The following is a 26,110-nucleotide window of genomic DNA, read 5'->3' on the forward strand; positions in this document are numbered from 1 at the left end:
GTAAGCAGCACACCACAGAGATGGAGCTGACTTCAGGGAAGCCGAGCATGCGCGAGGGTCCGGCTCACCGAGACCTGCCCTTTGGGCAAATGATTTTTCCAGAAATGTGTCAGTGATTGTGTGAGGCTGCAGTTGCCACTGCTACTGAGATTCAAAGGCAGCCCAATCAGCTCAAGCCCGAGGGGTGAACTTCCAACGCAGACTTCTCAAAATCCGAGCCTCCCCGCCTCTTTCTTCTCAGTTCATTTAAAAAACCAAACAAAAACAAGCCCGAGCACGTACTTGGCAGCTTAGGAGACCAAAGCGGCCCCGAGCTGGGGTTCCGCGGTGCTGCCACTTTGATCACGAATAACCGCATCACCCCCATTATCTAGGTAAGGATCATCCTAAAACTTCCAGAATCAGGCCTCAGTGGACAGTGGCAGACATACACCTCGGGGAGGGAAGAAATCACTTGGGCAAAGGAATCCGTAGTGTCGCATCAACACCGAAGGGTTTCTCCAGCTGCCGTCCTTTCTACCGACATCCAGACTGTCCACTGTGCAGATATCTTCACTCACGGTCGGGTGAGACCCGGCCTGGTCGGGAGGCGGAGTCTACATCTGTCTCTCTGCCCAGAGGTGGGGGCTGGTCTCCCTCAAGGCCGCCCCAGTTCCGAAGGCGAAGGGCCTGCACAGCCTGGTCCCTGGCGGGGCCAGACCCAATGGGTGACAAGCACTCACTGGCTATTGCAGGGCCTCGGGACTGTCTTCAGGTCTCCGCCCCCACTCAGGGCCTCCCCTGTCCTCCCAGCCCCATCCCCACCACCCTGGCGATGACTCCGGGCAGCTCTCTGCCGGGTCCAGACAGCAGCTCTCCCTCTTCACAGACGCCCAGGAACACGGGGATGTTCACTGTCACGATGGCCTCCAGGCTCTGAGGCGGGAAGTTTCCAGGGAGGCTTCTAAGCAATGACAACTGTGCGGCCCTCTGTTCGTCTGCCGATTTCAGGATGAAGAGCCTAAGCAGGAGGCAGGAGGCAGTGGGGGGTTTTCTTAGAACACAACAGACAGAAATCACCAAACTACACACGAACAACAGATGGTGGTCACAAAACGCCTTCCCTTCGGTGGGAGCCAGTGAGAGGGCCGCAGTGCTGGGCCGCGAGAGGGCTCCGCGGGCCAGGGCGTTCTTCACAAGTGCAGATACTTCGGGAGAAACAGGAGAGTCTGGCTGAAGCACAGACACCGGCGGGGGCTGAGCAGACACGCCCTCCTGCTGCCGCGTCCGCGCCCTCTGATGACCGGTGTCCTCAGGCGGCCGTCGGATACTCGGGGGTAAGGGCTCAGTCTGCTCTGCGCTGGGCTCCGGTTCGCCTCTCCGGCGGCACATCGCCTGCGGTGACTTAGGCTTGGCAGCCAAAGGCTGAGGCTTTCTCTTTGAGCAGTTCCCAGCACAGGTGGCAGCTCCAGCTCCCTAGAGAAACACGCGGGCATTACCAGTAGCCCTTCCCCTACCCTCCAGCCCCACCCTGGGCCCTCACTCCTTCTAAGCCCTGAGAACAAATCCCAGTGCCCAAAACGTGCTGGAGTCTGTAGCCTTGCAGAGAGCAGGTGCTGCACTGTTGGAAAGACTCCCCTCCCTGCTCGGGCCTCACACCCCGCAGCCCGGGCCTGGGCCAGCTCCCCTGGAGGCTCCCACCTCCCACCACCTCAGCCATATGTCTGGGAAACATCGCTTTGGTCCTCAAGTTGAAATTTCAGCTGGTTGAACTGTGCCTCAGTTTCTTCATCTGTAAAAGGGTCGTGGTCATACCTACCTCAGAGGGTAGTGATGATTAAATGAGACAAAGTATGCAAAGCCCTTAGCACAAGGCCTGCACCATAGTCGGGGCTCAGTAAATGGCAGTGGTAGCTGATGTGACTGTCGACCTTATCGCCATTACCTTCCGGGGGCTCGGCCACAGGGGGATTTAAACAGTACATGTGGTAGCCACGGTCACAGTCATCACAGAAGAGTAGCTGGTCCTGGTGGAACACAGAGTAGGTGTGAGGAGGAGAGAGAGACTGAATTATTTAATACGAACACCTGGCCCCTACCTACTCCACCAGCCTTCTTTCTTTTTTTTATTTTTATTGTCTGCCAGCTGAAACTGGCTGTTTTCAAACCTCATCCAAGAACATGCTTTTATTGATTTTTAGAAAGAGAGGAAGGGAGAGGGAGAGAGAAATATCAATGCAAAAGAGATACATCAATCGGTTGCCTCCCGCATGCACCCCAACCTGGGATGAAACCTGCAACCTGGGTATGTGCCCTGACCGGGAATTGAACTTGTGACCCTTTGGTGTACAGGACGATGCTTCAACCAACTGAGCCACCCCAGCCAGGGCTCCACCAGCCTTATTTCCACAGATCAACCTCCCTGGATGTCCCTTTCCAGAACTCATGTTCATGTCCCTGAACACGCCCTGTGCTTTGCCCACACCTGGAATTTCCCCTTCTGCCTCCCCAGCTATGCAAATCCTACCCTTACTTTAGGATTTTGCTCAAATCATACCTCCTCCAAGAAGCCTTTCTTGACTATCACCTCACACCTGAGCTAAAAGGGATTTGTTATTATTCTGCCTCTGCAAGGGCAGAAAACTAAAATGTATGCATTTCTATATTCCCATGATGGTTGCCTGGTATATAGAAAGTACTTTAAATGTTTGCAAATGTTACTTAAATTGCTCTGAACCTCACCCTTTCCATCTGTGAAACGCACAACAACCATACTTGGTGGTAACATCCATGACACCTCAGAACCATTTTAGGGTTTCATTATGCAAATGTGGAGAAATGCAAATGAAGCCATTTTTCAGCTCCCAAAAACCCTCCAGCTGTGGCTCACTTCTTTTTATATTTTTTTATTTTCCTTTATTGATTTTTTAGAGAGAGAGGAAGTGAGAGGGAGAAAGAGATAGAAACATTGATGAGAAAGGACATCAATTGGCCGCCTCCTGCATGCCCCCTGCTGGGGATCAGGCCCACAACCTGGGCATGTGTCCTGGCTGGGAATCGAACCAGCGACCTCTTGGTGCATGGGTTGATGCTCAACCACTGAGCCACACCGGCCAGACTGTGGCTCACTTCTAAGGACACAGTATGTACCTTTGCTCCTCCAGGTCCCTCTGCCTGGAGGCTCTCCCAGTCCCTGACCACCTTCTCTGGACCATTCTCTACCCGCCCTTCAAGTCTTCAAACCCTTCTCTGCCAAAGACTTCACTAATCTATCCCCACTTGCGTCCCCATAGTACTTTCCCTTTCTTAAGACATTTAATTGTTTCCTTTACATTAGAAAGTCAGGTAGTGGTAGACAACTAACTATTCTGTTGAATAGTTGGTTTGGAACATGCCTATTTTGTCCACTCCTTTAGAGACTTGAGGCCCTTGGGACAGAACCTTGTCTTACTCATCTCTGTTTCTCCTTCAGAACTTCCTTGTACATAGAAGCTCCTCAGTAAGTGTTTGTGATCTGGTCCCGATTCTCCAGGTTGGGCCCTGTTCTATTCAGTGATCTTTGGACCTGCTTTGATGGCTTATAAGATGTTTGCAAAATTAAGTTTTATATCAAATCTCACCTTGGCTCCCACCAGTTAAGAGATCCTGGAAAAAGTAGATATAGAAGTTGGCAACCACTGTGAGCAAGCCGTGAGGAGGGAGAGGTCATGCAAGGCCTCCTGGGACTTACCATTTAGAAAGCTCTCACTAGCTACTGTGCAAAAATAGATACCCAGGTGGAGAGAGGTTGCTTCTAGAGGCCAGAGACCAGTTAAGAGGCCGCTATAGCCATCCAGGTGGGAGATGGTGGTGGCCTGGACTAGGGCTACGGCATGGGGGACAGCAAAGGGTCTTCCCATTGAAGAGTCATTGATTAGATGTGGAGAGTGATAGGGAAGAAATCAAGAATATCTCCTGGGTTGTGGCTTAGACAGCAAACCAAATAATGCAGCTACCCAATGAGACAGGGACTGAAGAGCTGATCTGTGGAAGGAGATGGCAGCCTCAGCCTCAGACACGTTCCACAGATCTACGGCTCACCCGGGAGGGGTGCCGTGAGGAAGTGGGGACCTGGAGAGAGGGCTGGGCATGAGATGGATTTGGGAGTCATTTGTGATTAAATGGCAGTGATGGTCCTGGGAGAGAAGACGGCCTTGAACTTGTGCTTATAGAGGGGTGTCCGTGAACTCCTTGAAACTATATGCACAACTCTGTATACAGGTAGGAATAAATGTACATTTTTCTGAGGAAAGAGTAAATCTGCAGCTTTCACTGAAAAGCTACTTCTGAAAAATCAAGGACTCATAAAAGGTTACTGAGAAAAAGGCCAAGAATAGACCCGTGGGGAACACCAACTTTAAGGGACAGGAAGAGAAAAAAGAGACACTGAAGCAGTCAGAGAAGTAGATGAAAACAGGACAGTGTGGTTTACTTTAAAAAAAAAAATTACACCATGATTGTCAGAGCAGAAGTAAGCTAAATGACACTATGATTTAGGGTAATATGGGGAGAAAGAAGTTAGGGTGAGGAAAAAAGATAGGGAGAGGCTGATCAGAAACAGTATAACCAATGTCCTAAAGATATAACCCCTGCTACAGTGCTAACACAAGAAGTACAAGAGAGTAGAATACCCCGAATGAATCTCCTAAAGGGAAACCAGGCATCTGTGTGTGGGTCTGAAAGCTTTCTGCATGGGTTGGTCATTGTCTAGCACCATATTCTCTTCTTTTCCAACTGCTCCTCAGGATAACTGCCTGTCAAAATCACCAAGAAAGCCCAGCTCATACTAACCCCCATGAGAAACACAATTTAAAAGGACCTCTTACTCCCAGGTATCCAAGAACTAGGATCCACCTATGGCTACAGTTCCAGAAGAATGGGAATTTCATCCTCGGATGTGCAGAATAAAACCCAGACTCCGTGAGAGGAGCCGGTGGCCCAAGCAGCTTACTCCTTGATTCCTCCCCCGAGGCTTTGCGACGTCAATAAGACCTCGGCATTAAGCCTATTTGTAAAGCCAAGGACCAGAATCAACCCAAATGTCCATCAATAACACACTGGTTGAATAAACGAATGAACTACGCAGCTGTAGACAGGGAAAAAGGTTGTCTATATATTGCTATGGAGTCAGCTCCAGAATTTCCAGTAGAAAAGCGAGGTGAAGAAAATATGTATCTCTGTTATCATTTTCTAAGAAAAGTCATCCATTTTGTATGGATTCATGTGCACATACATATGCTTACATTAAAACAAAGTGGAAAGATAAAATAGGACTTTTTACATGGTTACCTCTAAGCAAAGTGAGAGGATCGTGTAAAAGAGGTAGGGAGAGAAGTTAGAGTTCTTTGAATATACTGTTTATTTTATACATTTGATTTTGGAACCAGTAAATATTTTACACGGTCATAAAGAAAAATTCATATTGTAACTGTCCCTAAAAACAAAAGAAAAATGAAATAAAATAATCTAATTATTACTTCGTGGCATAACCATTCAGAAAGAAAGTATTCTAAGTGACTTTAAAATAAGTAGCTTGACTGTACATCCTTAGTCAAATATATCTTAGGACAAAAATAAGTGCAAATGTGTGTGTGTGTGTGTGTGTGTGTTTTCAGAAATCATACTATTGGTGGTAATAGTGGAACTGATACTTTTGTGTGTGTATTAAATGAGTAATTATGTTACTATTGAGAGCAAACAATGTTGACATAGTTCAAAGAAAATATAAATGTAAGATCAATGACACTAAGTAAAAACCCTATAGTTAATCCTGTAAGTGAATTGGAAGTATCAGCATTAATTTATGGTGCTTTTTATCTTTAAAAGAAACAAAACATATTTCCTAGCTCTGTTCATTGAAAATGCCCCAAAACAATGAATAATACAGTAAAAATCAGCACCCCCAGCACCCATATTATGTTCTCTAAAGACCACTGCCCACTAAAAGAAACCAGAAATCCTTGGGAAAATGGGTGATTCCAGACCTGGAGCTGGATAAATATTTTTACATATTAGAAAACAAGAAACTCATCAAACTATTGGGATCATGAGGACTCAGGGTGCCCGAGTCAAAAAATAACTCAGGATCCACCGTATGTTCCAACTGGGCAAAGATGGGACAATTTTAACTGTAACAGATTGAAACTAATCAAATATGTTTAAATCCTTAAGTTCACATAGATTTTTTTTTTAACTTTGTTGCCTTTGGACGATGCTAGAAAACATCCCATTAATTTTAAATTTATTATTATGAAATACTTTTAGTCTTAAAGAAAAGTTGCAAAAATGGTACAAAAAATTCCTGTATACTTTACTTGGCTTCCCCTAATGTTAACATCTTACATTATCATAGTACAATCATGAAAAGCAGGAAACTACCATAAGCACAACCCTACTAACTAATTTGCAAACCTCATTTGATTTCACCAGTTTTCCCACTTATGTCCCTTTCCCCGGGATCCCAAAGTACATTTACTTGTCATGTTTTCTTTTTCTCATCATTGTTTATTTTTCAGTTGCACTTGACATACAATATTATATTACTTTCAAGTGTACACTCCAGTGATTAGACATATAACTTATTAAGTTATTGTCCCAATAAATCATGTACCCTTCTGACACCATACATAGTTACTAGACTATTACTGACTATATTCCCTATGTTGAACTTTACATCCCCATGACTGTTCTGTAACAAACAATTTGTACTTCTTAATCTCTTTACCTTTTTCACCCAGTCCCCCAATCCCCACCCCATCTGGCAACCATCAAAATGTTCTCTGTACCTATGAGTCTGTTTATGTTCTGTTTGTTAGTTGATTTTGTTTTTTAGATTCAATTGTTGATGGATATGTACTTATTACCATTCTATTATTCATATTTTTTATCTGTTTCTCCTCCTCCTCCTCCTTAAAAAAAAAAAAACGCTTTAACATTTCATGTAATACTGGTTTAGTGGTGATAAACTCTTTTAGCTTTTCTTGTCTGGGAACCTCTTTATCTGTCCTTCAATTCTAAATGATAGAATTGCTGGGTAGAGTAATCTTGATAATCTATTTCTGCTTTTCATCACTTTGAATATTTCTTGCCAATCCTTCTGGTTTGTAAAGTTTCTGTTGACAAATCAATTGACAGTCTTATGGGAGCTCCCTTATAGGTAACTAACTGCTTTTCTCTTGCTGCTTTTAAGATTCTCTCTTTGTCTTTAACCTTTTAATTTTAATTTTGCATTTTAATTATTATGTGTCTTGGTGTGGACCTCTTTAGGTTCATCTTGTTTGGGACTCTGAGTTTCCTGTACTTGTATGTCTGTTTCCTTCACCAAGTTAGGGAAGTTTTCTGTCACTATTTTTTCAAATAGGTTTTGAATTTATTGTTCTCTCACTTCTCCTTCTGGTACCCCCATGATGCGAATGTTGGTATGTTTCAAGTAGTCCCAAGGCTCCTTACACTATCCTCATTTTTTTAAGCTTCTTTTTGCTTTTTGCTATTCCGATGGGGTGTTTTTTGCTTCCTTTCATTCCAAATTGCTAATTTGATTCTCAGCTTCATCTACTCTACTGTTGATTCCCTGAAAATTATTTTTTATTTCAGTTAGTGTAGCCTTCACTTCTGATTGGTTCTTTTTTATAATTTCTATGTCCTTTTTATGTTGTCAAAGTTCTTACTAAGTTCACTGAGCTTCTTATAACTATTGTTTTGAACTCTGCATCTAGTAGATTGCTTGTCTCCATTTTGTTTAGTTCTTTTTCTGGAGTTTGTTCTGTTCTTTCATTTGAGACATGTTTGTCTTCTCATTTCAGCAGTTTCTATGTATTAGATAGAGCTGCTATGTCTCCCAGGCTTGGTAGAGAAGCCTAAAATAGTAGGTGTTCTGTAGGGCCCAGTGGCACAACCTCCCTGTTCATCAGAGCTGGGCATTCCAGGTGCAACCCCTGCCCCATGGGCTGTGTCCACCTTCCTGTTGTAGTTAAGTCTTGATTGCTGTTGGCACAGCAATGGGAGAGATTTGCCCCCAGGAAGATTGGCTGCAAGGACTAACTGCAATCTCTATGGAGAATCAGCTGTGTATGGACCCACCCCACAGAACAGAACTTACTTCAGCAGGGCTCTGGTGCCCACTAAGTCCACCCCTTGAGTGTGTCACTCGTGGAGATGGCAGAGTTGTAATCCGGGGTGGTCTGAAGCTGATCACCGGGTGCACTGGTTCTAGGGCCTCTCCAGAGGTGTGAGGTCAATCACTGTCTATGCCCTGCCTGGGGCCACCTGACACAAGCTGCAGAGCAATCTGCAAGTGGCTACTTATGCTGGGTTTGCTGTGAACCAAGGTGTGAACCAAGGCCAAGCTGTGAACACAGGCTGGCTGCTGCTAGTGCCGGACCTGGGGCCACTTAGAGAGATGTATGGGGCACACTGAGGCCAGATGCTGCTTGTCTGAGAGATTTTAGTAAAGTCTGAAGCATGAGCCAAGATGAGCCATTTGTATTTAAAGCCACAGGAAACTGCAAATTGGGTGGTGTGTGGTCTCAGGGAATTACCAAGGTGGGGCAAACAGTGTGAGCCAGGTTGATGGAGACTCAGATACGGTGCCCATCTACCAGCTTTGTTTAAGGGAGGCTCAGAAAGGGAACAATGGACTCTGCCAGCACTTCTGTCTGTGAGAGAGCTGCCCCTCCAGCTCTCGCCCTGATGCCAGACAATTCAGTTCCCTCCAGCCTTTCAAGCTGCTGCCCCAGAACTGGAGCTCAGAGGGAGTGAGTCTGAGTAAGTCCATGCATGGGTCCTTTAAGAGGAATTGCCTGGGACTTCGGCAGCCTTCATCTCATTCAGCCACACCCCCCACTGGTTTTTACAGCCAGAAGTTACAAGGACTTCTCTTCCTGGCACGGAACCCTGAGCTGGGGATCAGTATATAATACATGTAACAAACAAAATATGTGTTAATTGACTGTTTTATGTTATTGGTAAGACTTCCAGTCAACAACAGGCTATTAGTCGTTAAGTTGTTGGGGAGTCAAAAGTTATACAGATTTTTTACTGCACAGGGGCTCATCACCCCACCCCAGCATTGTTCAAGGGTCAATTGTATTTAGAAACCATTATCTGGGTGCTATGGGTCCTCATTGTTTCAGGGTTGTCATTGCTTCTAGGCCCTCCCAGCTGACAGAATTAGGAAATAAATAAATGTATGTGTGGGTACACATGCACACACACACATATTATATATATATATATATATATATATATATATATATATATATATATATATATTTTTTTTTTTTTTTTTTTTTTTTTAATCCTCACCCAAGGATACTTTTCCATTGATTTTCAGATAGAGTGGGGGTGAGGGAAGGAGGGGGAGAGAGAGAGAAACATCAATGTGAGAGGGACACATCGACTGGTTGCCTCCTGCATGACTCCAACCAGGGCCAGGGATCAAACCACAACCGAGGTACATGCCCTTAACCAGAACCAAACCCACAGCTTTTTGGTCTTTGGGCCAATGCTCTAACCACTTAGCAAACCAGCCAGGCCACATCTATATTTATTTCTGTTTCCATCCATATGTGTACATACATACACAGGGCTATAGACAAATATGTAAACATATATATATAAAATATATTATATTAAAAGTAAAAAATTCCTACTAATACCCTCTCTTCCAACCCAACACCACAGGGTTCAGTTTAGCCTTCACCCTTTATCTGAATATTTTTTCTCTGACATTGAGAAACCAGACTCTCATTATTTACAATGCATAGTTAGTAGCTCAGACCTGTATACATGTAAAGTAGTTTCAAAATGAAACTACTAATGCACTTGCCTGTGAGAAACAAATTTACTCGCTAGAGTACAAAATTTGTATATTCTTTCTTTAGCTGTGATACACAAATATTACTTTCCAAAGTTACTTAAGTTAGTTCTTTCCTACCCCACCCTGCGGTATGGTTGTGTTATTTATTTACTTTACAGTTAATGGAATGTTACAGTTCACATTCTATTTTCGGTTCCCCCCACATTCTGGCTGTTTTCAGTATTTATCTGTCGTAGTGTATGTGAAACAACACCCTGGTTCTAACACTCAGAGCTATACAAAAAGGTATTCTCAGAGAAGTGTCACCCTCTTTATCCATACTATCCCACCACCATTCCCCATTCTTTCGACCCCCCCTCTCATTCATTCTTGTAGATAATCAATCCCTTTAACTTCTTCTTTATCCTTTCTGTATTTCTTTCACACAGTGAACAGATACATGTATAATTTCTCATGCCTTTCGTACAAGAATGGCAGCATATTATAGATATATCTTTACTTTGCTTTTTTAATTTAACAATTTATCCTGGAAATTGCTCCATATTGATTCATAAACATCTGCCTCGTTGTTGTTGTTGTTGTTGTTTTAACACCTGCATAGTACTCCATTGTGGGGCTGTACCATCATTAGTCAAACATTCTACATATGAGAATTTAGGTTGTTTCCAATATTTTTAAGTATAAACAATGCAACCTTATGCATATATATTTTCATAGTGCTGTGGGTGTATCTTTAGGGTAGATTTCTATAGGGGAAATTGCTAAGTCAATAGGTAAGTGTGTAGTAGTTGTGCTGGGTATCGTTCAATTTTCCTCCAGAAGGGTTGTACCACTTTGTATTTCCACTGACAATGATGAAGGTGCCAGCTTTCCTACAGTGTTGTCAACAGAAGTACTGTAATACTTCTTAAAATATTTTTTCTTTATTGATTTTAGAGAGAGGAAGGGAGAGGGAGAGATAGAAACATCAATGAGAGAGAACATCGATTGGCCGCCTCCTGCATGCCCCCCACTGGGGATTTGGCCCACAAACTGGGCATGTGTCCTGACCGGGAATCAAACCGGCAACCTCTTAGTACATGGGTCGACGCTCAACAACTCAGCCACACCGGCTGGGCTGTAATACTTTTTAATTATTTTCATTTTATCGGAAAGAAATGGAATCTCCATTTTGCTTTCATTTGAATTTCTTTATAAGCACATTTGAACTTTTTTTTTTTAAATTTGTGGAGACATTTGTATATCTTTCGTGAATTGTTTTCCATGTCTTTTTTCCAATCTCTGTCAGGTTTCTGGTCCCTTGTCACTCAAATTTTAAGAGTTCTTTATATATTAGGAACATTAGCCCTTTTTGTATAGCATATGCCACCAATATTTTCTCCCAATCTGCCAGGTGTCCTTTCAATTTATTATGTTTTTTACTATGCAGATTTTATATGGTCAAATTTTTCATTTTTCAACATTCTCTCTTATTATTTCTGAACTTTGAGTCACAAAAATCTTTCCTTATGTTTAGATTAAAAATAAATTCATCTCTTTTCTTCTAGTACTAATATGGGTTTATTTATTTATTTATTTATTTATTTATTTATTTATTTTGGTTAATCCTCACCTAAGGACATTTCCTCCACTGATTTTTATAGTCTGTGGAAGGGAAGGAGGGAGGAAAGGGAAAAGAGAGAGAAACATTGATGTGATAGAGACACATCGATTGGTTGCCTCCCGCACATGCCCTGACCAGGACCGGGGAACAAATCTGCAACCCAGGCATGTACCCTTGACAGGGAATCGAACTCGCAACCCTTCGGTGTGAGGGCCGACACTCTAACCACTTCTTAGCCACACCGGCCAGGGCATGGTCTTTTTTTTATATGTAGACCCCAGTCCATTTGGAGATTGTTCTTATGCATCATGTGGACCTAATCTTACCTTTCCCCACATGGTTATCCTATTGTCCCAGCACCATTCATGAAAATGTCCATCTTTGGTCCAGTAATTTTAGACGCAACCTTTATCCTATACTAAATGTCCATATGTAGTTGGGTCAATTTACGTGTTTTCTATTCTATTCCACTGGTCTATTTGTCTGTATTGTATTAATTATAGAGGCTTTATAGTATTTTTAACATCTCGTAGGGCTAGTCTCCCCTCAAAAGTTATTGTTTTTCTGTGTTTTCCTGGCTATTCTTGCATGCTTGTTTTTCCATATAAACTTTAGTATCAACTTTTCTAGTTGCATAAAAAAAACTTAGTGTTTTTATTGGGCTTGATTTAAATTTGTAAATTAACTTAGGAAGAACTGACATCTTTATAATGTTGACTCATGCTATCCAAGATCACATAATGTTTTTCCATTTGCTCAAGACTACTTCTGTATCTTTTCAAAGGTGTTTTAATTTTTTTTATATAAGTTTTACACACTTACTATTAAGCTTATTTCTAAGTATTTCTTTGTTGCTATTGTAAGTAGAGTTTATCATTATGTCCTCTAACTTTATTATTTGTGCATTTGAAGGCTATTAATTTCTGTATGGTAATTTTATATCCTGTTACTCTTAATGTTTGAGTTAGTCTTATCATTGATTCTCTTGGGTTTTTCAGATATAATAGTTTATGAAATCGAGTTTAACTAAAAAAAGAAGTGGAGTTTTACTACTTTGTTACCATCTTAAGCTCCTAGTTGATTTCTCTTGTCTAACTGTATTATCTAATATCTCTAAGATAATGATGAAAGTCGTAGAGATAGTGGGCATCCTTATCCGGTTCCTGATCTTAGTAGAAATGCCTCCAATGTTCCCCTATAAATAAGATAATGGCTTTGATTCTAAGGAATTAAAAGTTTATCATGTTAAAAAAGTACCACAATTTCTATTTTCTTGAGTGTTTTAATCATCAATGTGTGTTGAAACCACCCTGCTATTCTGAAAACTAATAAATAAAGGGAAAGAATCAAGTATTTGTCCTGCCTTTTTTATATAATCTATTCTTGAGGGTAGCCGAGGTCTGTGGTAACAGGGGTCTCAAGTGTCCCGGGGTCAAAGGAAAAGGTCCCGACGGACACTTTCTCCAGTATCCCAATTACGAGAGCCTGGCTTTCCTTCCCACCCCTCAAAGGACTCCCGCTCCGTGGACCTCCACCTCTCGGGGAAGCCCCAGACTCACATCATTCTCCGAGGTCCCACAGAGGATGCAGGATTTGCACTCTATGCACTGCCACTTGTAGGTCTTGACGGCCTCGGTCATGTTCAGGGTGAACTGCAGGCAGGTTGGGTGACCTAGAGGAAGTGGAAATGGCAGCATTAAAGCCAGAGGGTCTCCCTTGTCACCCCTCAACCCCACTAACTGAAAACACATTGATGCCCAACTTGGAGGGAAGGTGTGGTAGGTAACATGTGTTGGGAAACAAACTAGGAACCCAGATGGGGCCCTACCCACACTCCCCACCACCCAGTTACATCAGATCAAGGCCTAAGAGAGAGATGGGCATTAACCTTTCGCCAGGGATGGATGCCATGCACATCCTCTTGCCCCTAGACGCGTAGCCAGTCATGAGGACAGAAAGGGACCGAGAGCAACAGAAAGGACACTGCACAGCACGTGGCCCAAGCAGCACCGGGAGTCACCAGCATGATCTCCCAGCCCCAGCATCAACTGCGGCAGGAGCCACACACAAAAGCCATTTGGAACCCAGCCTTCTGATCGACAGGGCTGTCCGCACTGCCTCAGGGCCCAGGGGAGGAGCAGGGAGGATTCCCGGACAGAGCTCAGGGGCTCTGTGAGGCTCTGCACTGTCATCCAAACACCAGTGCCCGCCCCAGAGCTCAGCAGGAGTCCACGCCCTGCGGGTACCAGGGGCGGCGGGGGAAGTGGCCGGGGAGGGCCAAGCAGTGCAGCACCTCAGCAAGGGGTACACAGTGGCCAGGTCTATCCTACAAGGACAGGCCGCTGGCTCTAACTCTTTCCTCCATCCCAAGTATCGCATTAGCCAAGCCAACAGCAGGATGGGAGGGACATTAAGCTTTAACCTTGGAGCCCGCAGCCCCAGTGGACCAATACTGAGGCTTGGCCTGCAGAGCTGGACTCTGTCCTCAGCCATAGCTCACCCCAAAGAGAGGCTCCGGCAGTGAGAGGACAGCTCTGAGCCACAGAACGTGAAGACCTGTGACCTATTTGGCAGGGAGAGGAAACTTGGATGATGATCTCAGGCTTCCCAGTGCTGTCAATCTGCCCAGTGCACCCAGGGCAAAGCGTTACTGACTCTGTCACAAAAGAACTGACAGCTTTGCGCTGGCTGGTGTGGCTCCGTTGGTTGAGCATTGTCCTGTGCGCTGAGAGGTCACCAGTTCGATTCCCGGTCAGGGCATATGCCCAGGTGGCGGGCTCGATCCTAGTGGGGGGCGTGTAGGAGGCAGCCAACCAATGTTTCTATGTCTCCCTCTCCCTCTCTCTCTAAAATCAATAAAAACATATTTTTAAAAAAGAATTGACAGCTTTGCCTGCTGCTGGGGGTTCACCCTTCCCCAGAGCTCCCAACTCTGCCAAACCCACCATACAGTGCACTGTGTTGCCTCTTTCGCATGAGGGATTGCGTACTTCTAAAGAAGGACACTAGAGACCGGGGGTGGGGGGAGGGAATAGTACTAATTAGAGTCAGTTTCACCAACCCAGTGCCCTCCACAGATGGTCAGGACCCCATGGGGTGCCACCACCCCTTGGCAAAGCCACATCCCAGCAGGAGGCCCCATTTCCTGCTTTCCAAGTCCTCGGAGAGCTAGTTACATCACAAAAATTTGGGGGACATACTGTCCCTTCAAACTTGGGGCTCCACAAATACAAGCCGCACTGCTGCCTCCGAGAGAGTAAGAGCGGGGATGGAGAAGACGCGATGGGGGAGAGGGGCCACTTAGCGAAGAGCAGGAAGAAGTATCGAGGAGAGAGCTGATCTAAAAGCTTTACAAGGGCTTCTCAGGTGACATCCAACTTAGAGACTCCCACAGCTCTGGACTAATAACCCTCTCAAAGTGGCACCTCGGCAGTGACCCCGAAGAGAAAGAAGCCTGGTATTAAAAGCCTGGAGGAATATCCAGCTGATGTTCTTGAAAGCACCTCAAAGATCTGTCTAAGAACACTGGCCAGGGCTGTTCCCTATACCAAGTTCTCAGAGAAAATACTGGGATTAGAACAGGAGAGAAAATGCCTGTTAGAGGTTCTGAGCGGCATGGGCCATAAATGCCCAGGTTCCCAGACAGGGCACCCTTGGGAAGGTTGCAGATGAGTTCATAGGAGCAGATACCATAAAAGCAAGTTGACTCTGCCCAGTTCCGTGGCCTCAGGCCACACCCCAGCCACAACCAGCCAGCTTACTGTAATTATTCATGACCTTGTTCACGTATGAGTATCTCTGAGCAGCTGCTAGGCCAGCCATGCACTGGACAGAAAAGATACAGTGGTGAGCAAGACACCCCGACACCTCTGCTTAGAGAGAACTCAAATCAATGAGCCACGCACATATCTATTTATTTACAACTGCGTGATCGGTGCCATGAAGGAAAGTCGTAACTGGCAATGGAAAGACACCATAGAAGAGCCCACCCTCATCCGAGGTGCCACGGCCACGCTTCCCGAGAGGAGCTGGCTGCGGGTGACAGAGTTCCACGTGAGGAGAGGGCGCTCTGGAGGCTCAGAGCCCGGAGGAGCTTGGCCAGTTACAAGGACAAGAAAGGCGGGTGAGCAGAGGCTTGGCGGGCGGCGGGCGGCAGGCAGGAGGCGCTGGCAGTGCCGTGGGAGCCAGATTGCACAGGCACCTGTAGCCCTTACTTAAGGGTTGGGCTTTAAAGTCATTAAAGAGTTTTAAGCAGGGCAGGGACTGGATCACGTCGTGTTTTACAGGAACATACTTTAGCGTGAGATCTTTGGGGTGATGAAGCGGCTCTGAATCTTGGTTGTGGTGGTGGTTACCCACATGGTAAAATTGCACAGAATTATACATATACCCAGAGAGGTACACAGTGTGTGCCCACATATAAATACAATCTTTTTTTTTTTTTTTTTTTAATCCTCACCCGAGGACATTTTTCTATTTTTTATTCAGATAGAGCGGGAGGGAGAGAGAGGAAGAGAGAGAGAGAGAAGCATCGATGTGAAAGGGACACATCGAGTGGCTGCCTCCCGCATGACCCAACCAGGCCTAGGGACAAACTGCAACCGAGGTACATGCCCTTAGCGGGAACTGAACCCAGGTCTCTCTGGACCGCAGGCCGACGCTCTAACCACTGAGCCAAAACGGCCAGGGCGCGCACATATAAATACAATAAAATATGAATAAGGTCTTTAATTTCAGCGATGTCAATGGACTGGTTTTGATACCGAACTATAATTACGTAAGATGTTACCAGTGCAGGAAACTGGTCAAGGGGTGCATGTGACCTCTCTGTAGTACATTTAATAACTTTCTATGATGCCATAATTATTTCAAAATAAAAAGTTGAAAAGATCTTTTTATATAAAGAAAACATAAAGAAAAATTAAAATCCAGAAGAAAGGAAGGGAGGGAGGGAGGGGGAGGGAGGAAGGAGGGAAGGAAGGAGGGAAGGAAGGAAGGAAGGAGAGGGAAGGGAAGGGAAGGGAAGGGGAGGGAAGGGGAGGGGAGGGGAGGGGAGGGGAGGGGAGGGGAGGGGAGGGGAGGGAGGGAGGGAGGGAGGGAGGGAGGAAGGAGGAGGAAGGAAGGAAGGAAGGAAGGAAGGAAGGAAGGAAGGAAGGAAGGAAGGAAGGAAGGAAGGAAGGAATAAGGAAGGAAGGAGGAGGAAGGAAGGAAGGAAGGAAGGAAGAAGGAAGGAAGGAAGGAAGGAAGGAAGGAAGGAAGGAAGGAAGGAAGGAAGGAAGGAAGGAAGGAAGGAATAAGGAAGGAAGGAGGAGGAAGGGAGGGAGGGAGGGAGAGGGAGGGAGGGAGGAAGGAACTGCTAAGGAGAGAATGGGAATGAAGGAGGCCGGGAATAGAGGCGGGGAATGGAGAGATGCAAGAATTGTTGCCGGGGGACTAGTTTGGAGGCTGATGCAGCTACTGGAGAGAGATGGGATGATTAAACTAAGGTGGGGATTTGAGAAAAGTCATGATAAAATGACAGGACTTAACCGTTGCCTGAACTTCAGGAGAGTAGGAAAAGAGAGATGGCGAGAAATATTCTCCACTTTTGGTCCTAAGACGTTAGGTGGGCCGCAGCAAAACGTGCTCCGATGAGGAGACCACAGTACTCATCCAGGGGCCGAAGGGAGGGGGCAGGATTCACTCTGTTGAATTGGGAAGTCTGTGAGGCTCCTGGTGGAAATGTCAGGTGGAGTCAAATATATGTGTTTAGAAGAGAAGTATGAACTCAACATGTAAATTCAGGGTTTTCTGCTAAATAGGTGTGAATGTCATTTCCTTCCTTTAGATTTGAAGGAAAATAAAAAAGACCAGAAGAGAGAAGAAAGAAGAGAGAAAAGGTCTGGGACTGAGCTCTGAGGAATCAACCACGTAAAGCTCAAAAGGAAGGACCAACAGAGAAAACTGAGTAAATGGCCGGAGAGGAGACACCAACCAGGCAAGTATGGGGTCACAGCAGCCAAAGAAACAATGCCAAGCAGAGGGTGGTCAGCCGTGTTGACTACCACAAGTTCTGGAGCTTGTCTTTGCTCAGTAAAGACCCGGAGTGAGGGGGTGATGACAGATCTGCGCCAAAGCTGCCCTACTAATAATAACAGTCTCCTGTGGTGTCCTCTGCCCAGGAAGGAAGGTCAGCACATTCCAGGGAACTCAGCAGCCAACTGGAGCCGCCTCCACAGGTGGGGATGGGGGCGGGTGACGTGTGTGTTTCCTGCAGCCAACAACACTCCACAAATATTTATTGAGAGCCGATCTATGCTCAAGTTCTCGCAGACGCTATGCTGAGCTCTGAAAACATTTTCTGCTATAGTTTTGAATCAGTGAACAGCAGCAAATGGGTTTCGGAAACTCCTGTTGGAAGTCTCTGAAAAAGTCCCAAGGGCTTTCTCTGTGTTTCAGCCTTGAGAAAGTCATCAGCCTCCCCCCTAAAGACCTTCAAACCTCGAGGAAGGAACTGACATTCACACAGCACACCTCCGCCCCTGCCAGTCCCCCGCCCATGAAACGCGCCTTCAGCTCAGAATTCAAGACGTCACTCGGTGCGGGGAGCAGGGACGCGCCGTCTCTGCCAGGGCAACAAGGCACAAAGGGCCAAGGCGCTCAACCAGCCATTAGCAGGTACAAAAACTGTGCCCAGAACTAAATGCCCCTGTCTGAGCCACCATAGCGGGCTGGCTCTCTGTTGCCTATCTCCAAACACTGGAAACGTCCCTTACCAGCTAAAACCGTAAGAATCAGACTTCTTATCTATTATGAAATGACTAAAATAATGCTTACTGTGAGACAAAGGAACATTTCTAAGGAAAATGCGAGAAACCCATTTCTAGGTCTTACTGCTAGAACTCATTTTTGCCCAGAACTAATTCCTAAAACCCTTCAAAGTAAACGGATAATAGATATAGTCTTTCCAAGTCAAGGGTGGGAGGAGGGAAAAAAAAGCACATTTGTTGCAAAGCAATTTACCTGCAGTCACTTGCTACTTAAAGATTCCTATCTGCATCTCCTCCGTAAATAACCATCACTCCCTAATGCACTAGCTTGGAAATCTGGATTTTTAAAAAATATTTTCCGTTTTCTTAAAGCAAGCCATACATGCACTGCTATTTAAACAGCCCAACGGAGTGAAGGAGGAACAACCCTCCCAGGTCCCCCTGGGTGAGACGATTCCACAGGGCATTTATAAGATTCTAATTCCTCGGATGCACTTAGGAAGTGGTACTGTGTGCGTGATTGATCCTAGCCAGATCATTAAAACCAGTTCTTCCTGAACTGTCCCTCCAAATCCACTCTATCAGGAGGGTTCAGTAAATCTCCTGACTGCTTATCGAGTCGGTCCTGAGTAAGCTTGGTGTGAAGAGGCATTCTTAATCCAGCCCTAACCCTTTCTAAAATGGACCTCCATCCTCCCTGAAAGTTGAAACGGGACATGTAACCGATGGCCACTGTGTGTGGAGACCTCCCTGTGGACAGGGCTTTCAGACAACAGGGACTGGGCTTCGGGGTGCTCCTCCAGCAGAGGTGAACCTGTGGGGTGTGAGGAGCTTCAGAAGGGAGACGACTGTCCGTGAGGCTGGTGTGCCCGCACTGCAGCCTACGGACTCAGAGACAAAGGGAAGGCAGCCCTGGCCGGTTTGGCTCAGCAGTTAGAGCGTCGCCCGCAGACCGAAGAGTCGAGAGCTTGATTCTGGCCTAGGGCATGTACTTCCGGTGCAGTTTGTCCTTGGCCCTGGTCGGGGTCGTGTGGGAGGTAATCGGTCAGTGTATCCCTCTCACATCAATGTTTCTCTCTGTCTCCCTCTCTGTTCCTCCCTCCCACTCTACCTGAAGATAAATGGAAAAATATCCTCGGATGAGGATTAACGAAAAGAGAGAGGGAGAAAGCAGGCGTCTGAATGCAGTGACCGCCCCTCACCACTGACGGGCCCATCTCGTGTCTTTTCAGAGGCCGCGGGCATAGGTGCTGAGAATGTTCCAGGGAGAGCACAAGGGATTTTGTGGTGTTGGAGTGAGAAAGCACACAGATAAATACCCACGCAAAACCGGTGTCACTTTCATGCTCACAGCTGCCTACTTCCACACAGGCTCACACACAGCTGCCCACACACGACTATTTCCAACCTTTCGGGGATGAAAATATCTGCCCTGGTTGATTAAGCTCACACGAGAAGTCATTCGCCAATCAGTATTGCTCTGTAGGCATGCGGTACAGGGAGAGAAATACAGTTCACTTTCAACAGACCCTGGGCATAAAGAAATACACAAACTGCTATGACATGTGTCTCTTACATTATGATCCTTATTAAAAGAGTTTTTTATTTTATTATTGCCAATATTTAATTTTGACTGGGCTGAACCACATCGCTGATTAAATTAGAGCTCCAGGAAAGGAACACATTATCTTGATAGGTATGTGCTGAAAACATAAATAAAACAGATACAAATAGCTGTGGAACTATCACGGTCTATTATTTATTCATTGTTAAATTATAACCACCTAATTATATTTTATTACCTTATTTATCAGTGTTGATCTCTTAAAAACTAATTTCTCAGGAAAGGAGAACCTAGATATCCCTGCTTCTCGGGGAAGAAAATGCACAACTCAAATAGTCCTCCTTGGTCTGGTGCCTGGTTTACAGCAATTACGTTACAGAAAATACGTAGGATCAGTCCTAATCTGAAATAGCACCAAAAACAAGTCTCCATGAGTATTCATTAGAAAATAATTTGGCTCAAATTTCTAACAGTTCACTGTATTCATACACACATAAAAATTCTAATGTTTACATATTGCAAAATCATATAAGACAATTTAGCTAAAGAATTTATGCAAAGTGCAGTCAAATCTGAATCATCCATGCTAAAGAGTAATTTGAGGAGAAAAAATTATTACTAGCTCACTTTGAGAAGTCATCTCATTCCATCAGACCCATTCATTCTCATCTTCTCTCTTTGTCTCTGCGTCTCTCTCCCCACCCACCTCCACTTTGAGACCCAGCCTGTCAGGGGGACGGAATGAGGCTCTGAGTCATTATACTTAGGCTGTAAAAGAGTGAACCACTAAGCAATCTCAGTAGACATATGTTACGACCAGTGTGTTACCCAGGCACAGCGTCTTCGCTGAATTATTCCTCAAGCCTGCTTTGTGAGCCTTCCGCCATGGGCCACAGGCTTGCCTCATCTGCCCCAGATGTTCCTTCTAATGCGAAGACATCTGCAGATCGACCACCGTGGCACTGCAGAGGCACCTGCTTGGCTCCTTGTTCCCTCATCATTTTTAATGCACTTCAAAGAGCACAAGGAAAAGAAGGCGTGTGGAGAGGATAAGGGCCAAACAAACACACATTAAAAATGAATGACGCGGGGCCATGGCCACCTTTTGCTCAGCAGAGACACTTTACTCTGCAGAAAGCTCAACCCGACAGGAGAGAGAGATCTGTTCTCCTCTCCCAAGCTGGCAGACTCCAGGCACCCAGGTCCCAAGCGGGAGGCGAACCACGGACAGTGGCACGCAGATCATCATTATCGATAATCGTACAAGCACATTCGTGCGAGAGTGTTAGAGGCACTTTTAGAAAAATTTTTTAAATTGATTATAGAGAGAGAAGAAGGGAGAGGGAGAGAGAGAGAAACATCTATGAGAGAGAAACAGTGACTGGCTGCCTCCTACACACCCCCTGCTGGGGATCGAGCCAGGAACCCAGGCACATGCCCTGACTGGGAATCGACCCGACGACCTCTTGGTGCCTGGGACGACGCCCAACCACTGAGCCACACCGGCCGGGCTAGAGGCACCTTTAAAGGACTAAACAGTTACATGGGCCATTCTCAAATAACCCTAGAAATCCCCCCAAGTTTTCATGGTCAAGTATGGTCCAAGAGAGCCTCATCTGTAAACCTGAGGGCACAGTGATTGATCCTCCGAACGTGAAATAGTGGATGGGACGGCTTTGACCTGCTTTGTTTCAGTTCCCTGCCTGGGAGGCAAGGCACAACACTAGAAGGATGCCAAGAGCCGCACCAGTCATCCCAGAGCCCATAACTGGTCACTGCCGCTGAGGACCAAGGATAATTTATCCATTTACTCTTTCCTTCAACAGTGTGTGTTGAACAAACGTGGCAGGCACTGGAGGTTCAGCGGTGAGAAAAACCCGCCTGCCCTCGCGGAGCAAGTCCCGCAACGTCAGATACGTCGCAGCCTCTGTGCCCCTGGGCGAGTCCCTTTGCCGCTCTCAGCTTTAGTTTGCAATTGTTGAGAAAGGATAGGAATCTGCTGTCCATGAGGCTGTGGCTCTGTCCGTGCCACCCACAAAAAGCATCTGTAGAGATACTAAGGATCCCAAATTGCCCATCTGGCTGACGGGATAAACAAGCCTTCTAAAATTTGCCCGCTAAAACTCAAAGTGAAAAAACAAAACTAAGAAGAAAATTTCAATAAGCAGTTCATATCGCTAGAATTTATGTCCACTTTTCCACGGGACTAGCCCAATCCTGATCCAAGTCCATGACAGAAAGCAAAAGAAATCTAGAAACCTAAAGCACGCTCATCAAGCATACTACCCACTCCAGGCAACATGTTGGGCTGAACAAATGGACGGTCTATGAACCCGCAGGCAGAGGGGCCTTAGTTGAGGTTTCCTCCATGAGGACTATCAGATCTGCACTGAGCTGGTCCTGTGACAGTGAGCGGACATTGCCAGGCAGGGAGTCAGAGTCACCAATACGAGCAACTCAGGGTGACTCTCCTTTTAAATCTTTCGCTGAAAATGTGGATTGTGGGCAACCACCTGCCCCTTATGCAATTATAAATCTCTGAACTCCACTCTGTCAGAAACGACACCAACGTTCCTACGTCGAGCTGGAGTGGCCGACGACACCGTGGCTGCAATGGCACAGTAGGCAGAAAGCAAGCACCGGGTCCATTTCAGCACTTCCCTTGTGTCGTGCAGATGAGATGTTCAGTGAAGAAGTCCAGAAGCCAACAAGAAAACATGGGTCCCTATTCAGGAACGAGGACCAGGCTGGAGAAGCAGATTTAGAAATCATCTGGTGTGGATGGTAGATGAAGCCTTGGCGCTCGGTAAGACACTCAAGGAGATGCCATAGAGTGAAAAATAATCTGGACCTCGTTGGGAGGAGGGGAAGGGTAACCACTGCAACTGAAGGCATTAAAGCGCATCAAGTGAGCGAGACAGAGCTGATGTGGTCGCCAAAGGAGAAGGAGAACCTGGATAGCCCTCCCTGCGTCCAAGGAAGAGGAAGAGATGGCCACCACAGATGAGGCAGGGTAAGAGCCGGAGAGAAACTATTACCCTGAGCCATTGATGGTTCGAACAAAAACAATCTCCAGAAGCAGTGGGCCCTCGTGCCCCTCTGGACGGCAGGATGGTTTCCATGCTGCAGAAGAGAGAATTCACGTGCAGATCATCTCACAACATGCTTCTCCTTCCCAGGTTGTTCATCATACTCCAGCTTGAAAGCACCAGGGTAAATAGTCTTAGGAATATTATCTTCATCTGATTCTACTTGCTGATATCAGGGGTCATTTTTTCGTGGAGCTTCCATGGCTTACTAGGTCCTGCCAGCAGCAGTTTCCGTTCTTGTCCGAGGAGATGCATCTGGAAGCCAGTTCTTTCCTTCCGGCCTTGGACTGACGCTCTTCAGTCTGAGGTGCGAGAGCCAGCGTGCGAGGCAGGGCAAGTCCTGGCGGAGGCTCCTCCCACAGCTCCTGCACATCCCCAGGAATGCCCAGCCCAGGAGGGGCGTGGGCGCCACACGCAGGAGAACCGCTTTGCCCCGTCAGGCTGAATGGGGAGTGGAGGGTGGAAATGTTCGCCAGGCAGCAATGTTGGTGGCTGTGGTGGTTTTTAAAAAATGACTACAACTTCTTTGATCCTGTTTTTCAAGAGGTGTTGGCTATTCCCCAACTCTTGATGCAACAAATACAGTAGAGAGAAAGTGATGATATGTAACTTTGGAGACTAAGTTATAAAAAGGCTCTCAGGTTTCTGTTTTATTGCTCTCCCCCCCGACCCCCACCCCGGAAGAAACCAGCTGTTGTGTTACGAGTCGCCCCATGGACAGGCCCACAGACAACAACCAGAGAGTAGCACCTGGCCGACAGCAAAGACCTGAGGCCCTCAGTTCAGCAGCCCCAGAGGAACTGAGGCCCATCGACATGTGAGGAGCAGGGTGGAGGAGGCCTGGGTGGGGCAGGAACCAGGTGGAGGGGGTGATGGAGGCGGCGCGGGAAGAGGGGACATCTGTAATACTTTCAACAATAAAGATTTTAAAAATAGTATGAAATACTAAACCACTGATTGCTACACAAGTCTTGGGTTCACCTGCTTTTGTTGCAAAGAGGCTGTGGAGTGGATTTAGAGTTGCTAATAAATGTCTAACTCTTTGTGTTTTTTTTTTAAAAAAAAGTCAGCAAACTTGGGAGCAACTCCTCTAGCCCCAGTCAAGCCTTGAAATGACTGAGCCCGACCAGCATCCTAACTGACCCCTCGGGAGAGAACGTGCTCCAGGACCACCCAGCCGGCCATTCCCGGACTCCACCCTCGGAGCCCGGGAGGCGATGAGTGTGTGTTGTTCTAAGCTGCTGAGTTCGGGGACAGCGACAGATAACTAATACAGTGGCAAAGGAGGAACAGTGGGGGTCTGCGGGGAAGATCAGAGAAGACAGACGGTTGACGAGACTCCTGCCTCCACGGAGCCCCCGCGCTGGGCCGAACAGTGAAGGGGGAAGTGGGGTCTGGGATGTGATCTCAGCCCCATCCTCCATGGAGGGCTATTTTTTTAATGAATCTTCTTTAAAGGAGCCAACAGTGGGAACTAAGAGTATTAAGTGACAGTGTGGGGGTGACTAAAAGAAGTGCTAGGGGTGAAGACGCGCACACAGCTTCCCGGCCCGGTCTGCCTGCGCCTGGGGCCGGGGCCTCTCCGCCCGAGGGGCTGCCACCTTCGGCTCTGCTTGCCCTCTGCTCCCCCGACTCCCCCTCAACCCGCTCGCCCTCCTTCCCCTCCGGGAGCCTCCCCCACGTCCGCAAGCTTCCACTCGGGTTCCCTGGGACCAGCCAGGGACGTGCTGAAGTTCAACAAGTTGACGTGCATCTCGGCCTCCAGAACGCAGCGCTTGGCTGTCTCACGGTGACTGCTCGCCACGTGCTCACGTGGCGCCTTCACATCCCCTGCGTTCGCTTCCCCACGACAAGCAGTGAAGCAGGCAGAACAGGTACCCACGGCCTGAGGTACAGCCGAGGGAGCGGAGGCAGACGGCCTGGAGGGCAGCGAGCCGTGGGGCCGGGGCGCAAATCCACGCCTCCACACTCCGGCCCGGGACTCTCTTTCACGTGTTTTCATTGATATTTTTAGAGAGAGAGAGAAACACTGATCGGCTGCCTCCTGCGTGTCTCCTACTGGGGATCGAGCCCACAACCCGGGCACATGCCCTGACCAGGAATCGAACCGGGACCTCTCAGTCCACGGGATGACGCTCAATCCACCGAGCCACACCGGCCAGGCCAATCCTTTGGACTTTTCACTCAACCCCACACACTCTCACTATATCATCTTCCAAGATGGCCAACCCAAACGTAGTGGCCCAATCTCAGCGTAGCCTTACGTTAAGCTGTTAAGTATAACATTTCCTGCCCTGGCCAGTTTGGCTCAGCGATTACAGCGTCAGCCCAAGGACCGGAGAGTCCCAGGTTCGGTTCCCGCTAAGGGCACGTACCTTGGTTGCAGTTTGTCCCCGGCCCCGGTTGGGGTCGTGTGGGTGGCAGCCACTCGATGTGTCTCTCTCAAGGCGATGTTTCCTTCTCTCTCTCCCTCCCTCTCTCCCTCCCGCTCTATCTGAAGATGAATGCAAAAATGTCCTCGGGTGAGGATTAAAAAAAAAGTATAACATTTCCCCTTTTATTCACAGGAAGTTTGCTAAGGCACAGTGATGTAGGTCACTGGATTTCTCTGTGCCTCAGTTTCCTCCGTTTGTACCACACACAGTGAACTAGCTGTCGGTCCCCACAGGTCTTGGGGCCTCAGTGTCCTCTAGCAAAGCCTCTCAGGAAGCCGGGCCTGCTCGCGTGAGGCAAGGCCTCGGGTCCTCACCACCTGGCTGGGGCTGCCCCTGGAAACCCGGAGGAAGGGTCGCCAAGAGGAGTCAGTCCGGCCCACACAGAGGGCCCTGGAGGCAGTGGGAAGTAGGTCAGCAGACCAAGTGGTATGACTGGGCTGTGGCTCCCGAGAATATCAACAGAGGCCCCCTGACCTCCCTGGCCACAGCTCCTCTGCCAGAGGCTGGAGTGAGGAGGTGGCCCCTCTCCCCACCCCACTGTCCCACCGATGGGCCCACTATTCCCACATGGAGCTGGTCGCCCTGGTCCTCCCCAGGGCCCGCCTGGATGGACTGCCTATCACCTCCTCTCCTTGTGCAGACTCTGAGAGGAGCACAAAAAGCCATCGGGCATCCAAAGCCAACGTCACATGAGCCCTACACCGCCATTACACTGTCAGACAAGCAAGGACATGAATGGCCCTGCCCGGTTTGGCTCAGCGGTTAGAGTGTTGGCCCACAAACCAGAGTCCCGGGTTCGGTTCCCGCTAAGGGCACGTACCTCGGTTGCAATTTG

General features: G+C 47.1%; 1 protein-coding gene across 6 annotated transcripts in view; it reads right to left on the reverse strand.

Annotated features, from left to right (window-relative positions):
• Nucleotides 1-1,369: 1,369 nt before the first annotated feature.
• The window catches only part of DPF3 (double PHD fingers 3), a 256,139-nt gene continuing 231,398 nt past the window's right edge, over nt 1,370-26,110 (reverse strand). For 3 of the 6 annotated variants that reach the window (XM_036267854.1, XM_036267846.1, XM_036267890.1), the window contains 2 exons: nt 12,998-13,110; nt 1,675-2,006 (listed from right to left, as the gene is read on the reverse strand). In XM_036267854.1, the coding sequence (XP_036123747.1) occupies nt 1,800-2,006; nt 12,998-13,110 (320 nt within the window). In that variant the 3' untranslated portion in view covers nt 1,675-1,799. Of the gene's footprint in view, nt 1,456-1,668; nt 2,007-12,997; nt 13,111-26,110 lie in introns of those variants that run through there. The other 3 variants (XM_036267829.1, XM_036267819.1, XM_036267810.1) reach the window with 3 other exon arrangements.

The sequence above is a fragment of the Molossus molossus genome, unplaced genomic scaffold, assembly GCF_014108415.1.
Source record: "Molossus molossus isolate mMolMol1 unplaced genomic scaffold, mMolMol1.p scaffold_m16_p_1, whole genome shotgun sequence".
Classification (NCBI taxonomy): domain Eukaryota; kingdom Metazoa; phylum Chordata; class Mammalia; order Chiroptera; family Molossidae; genus Molossus; species Molossus molossus.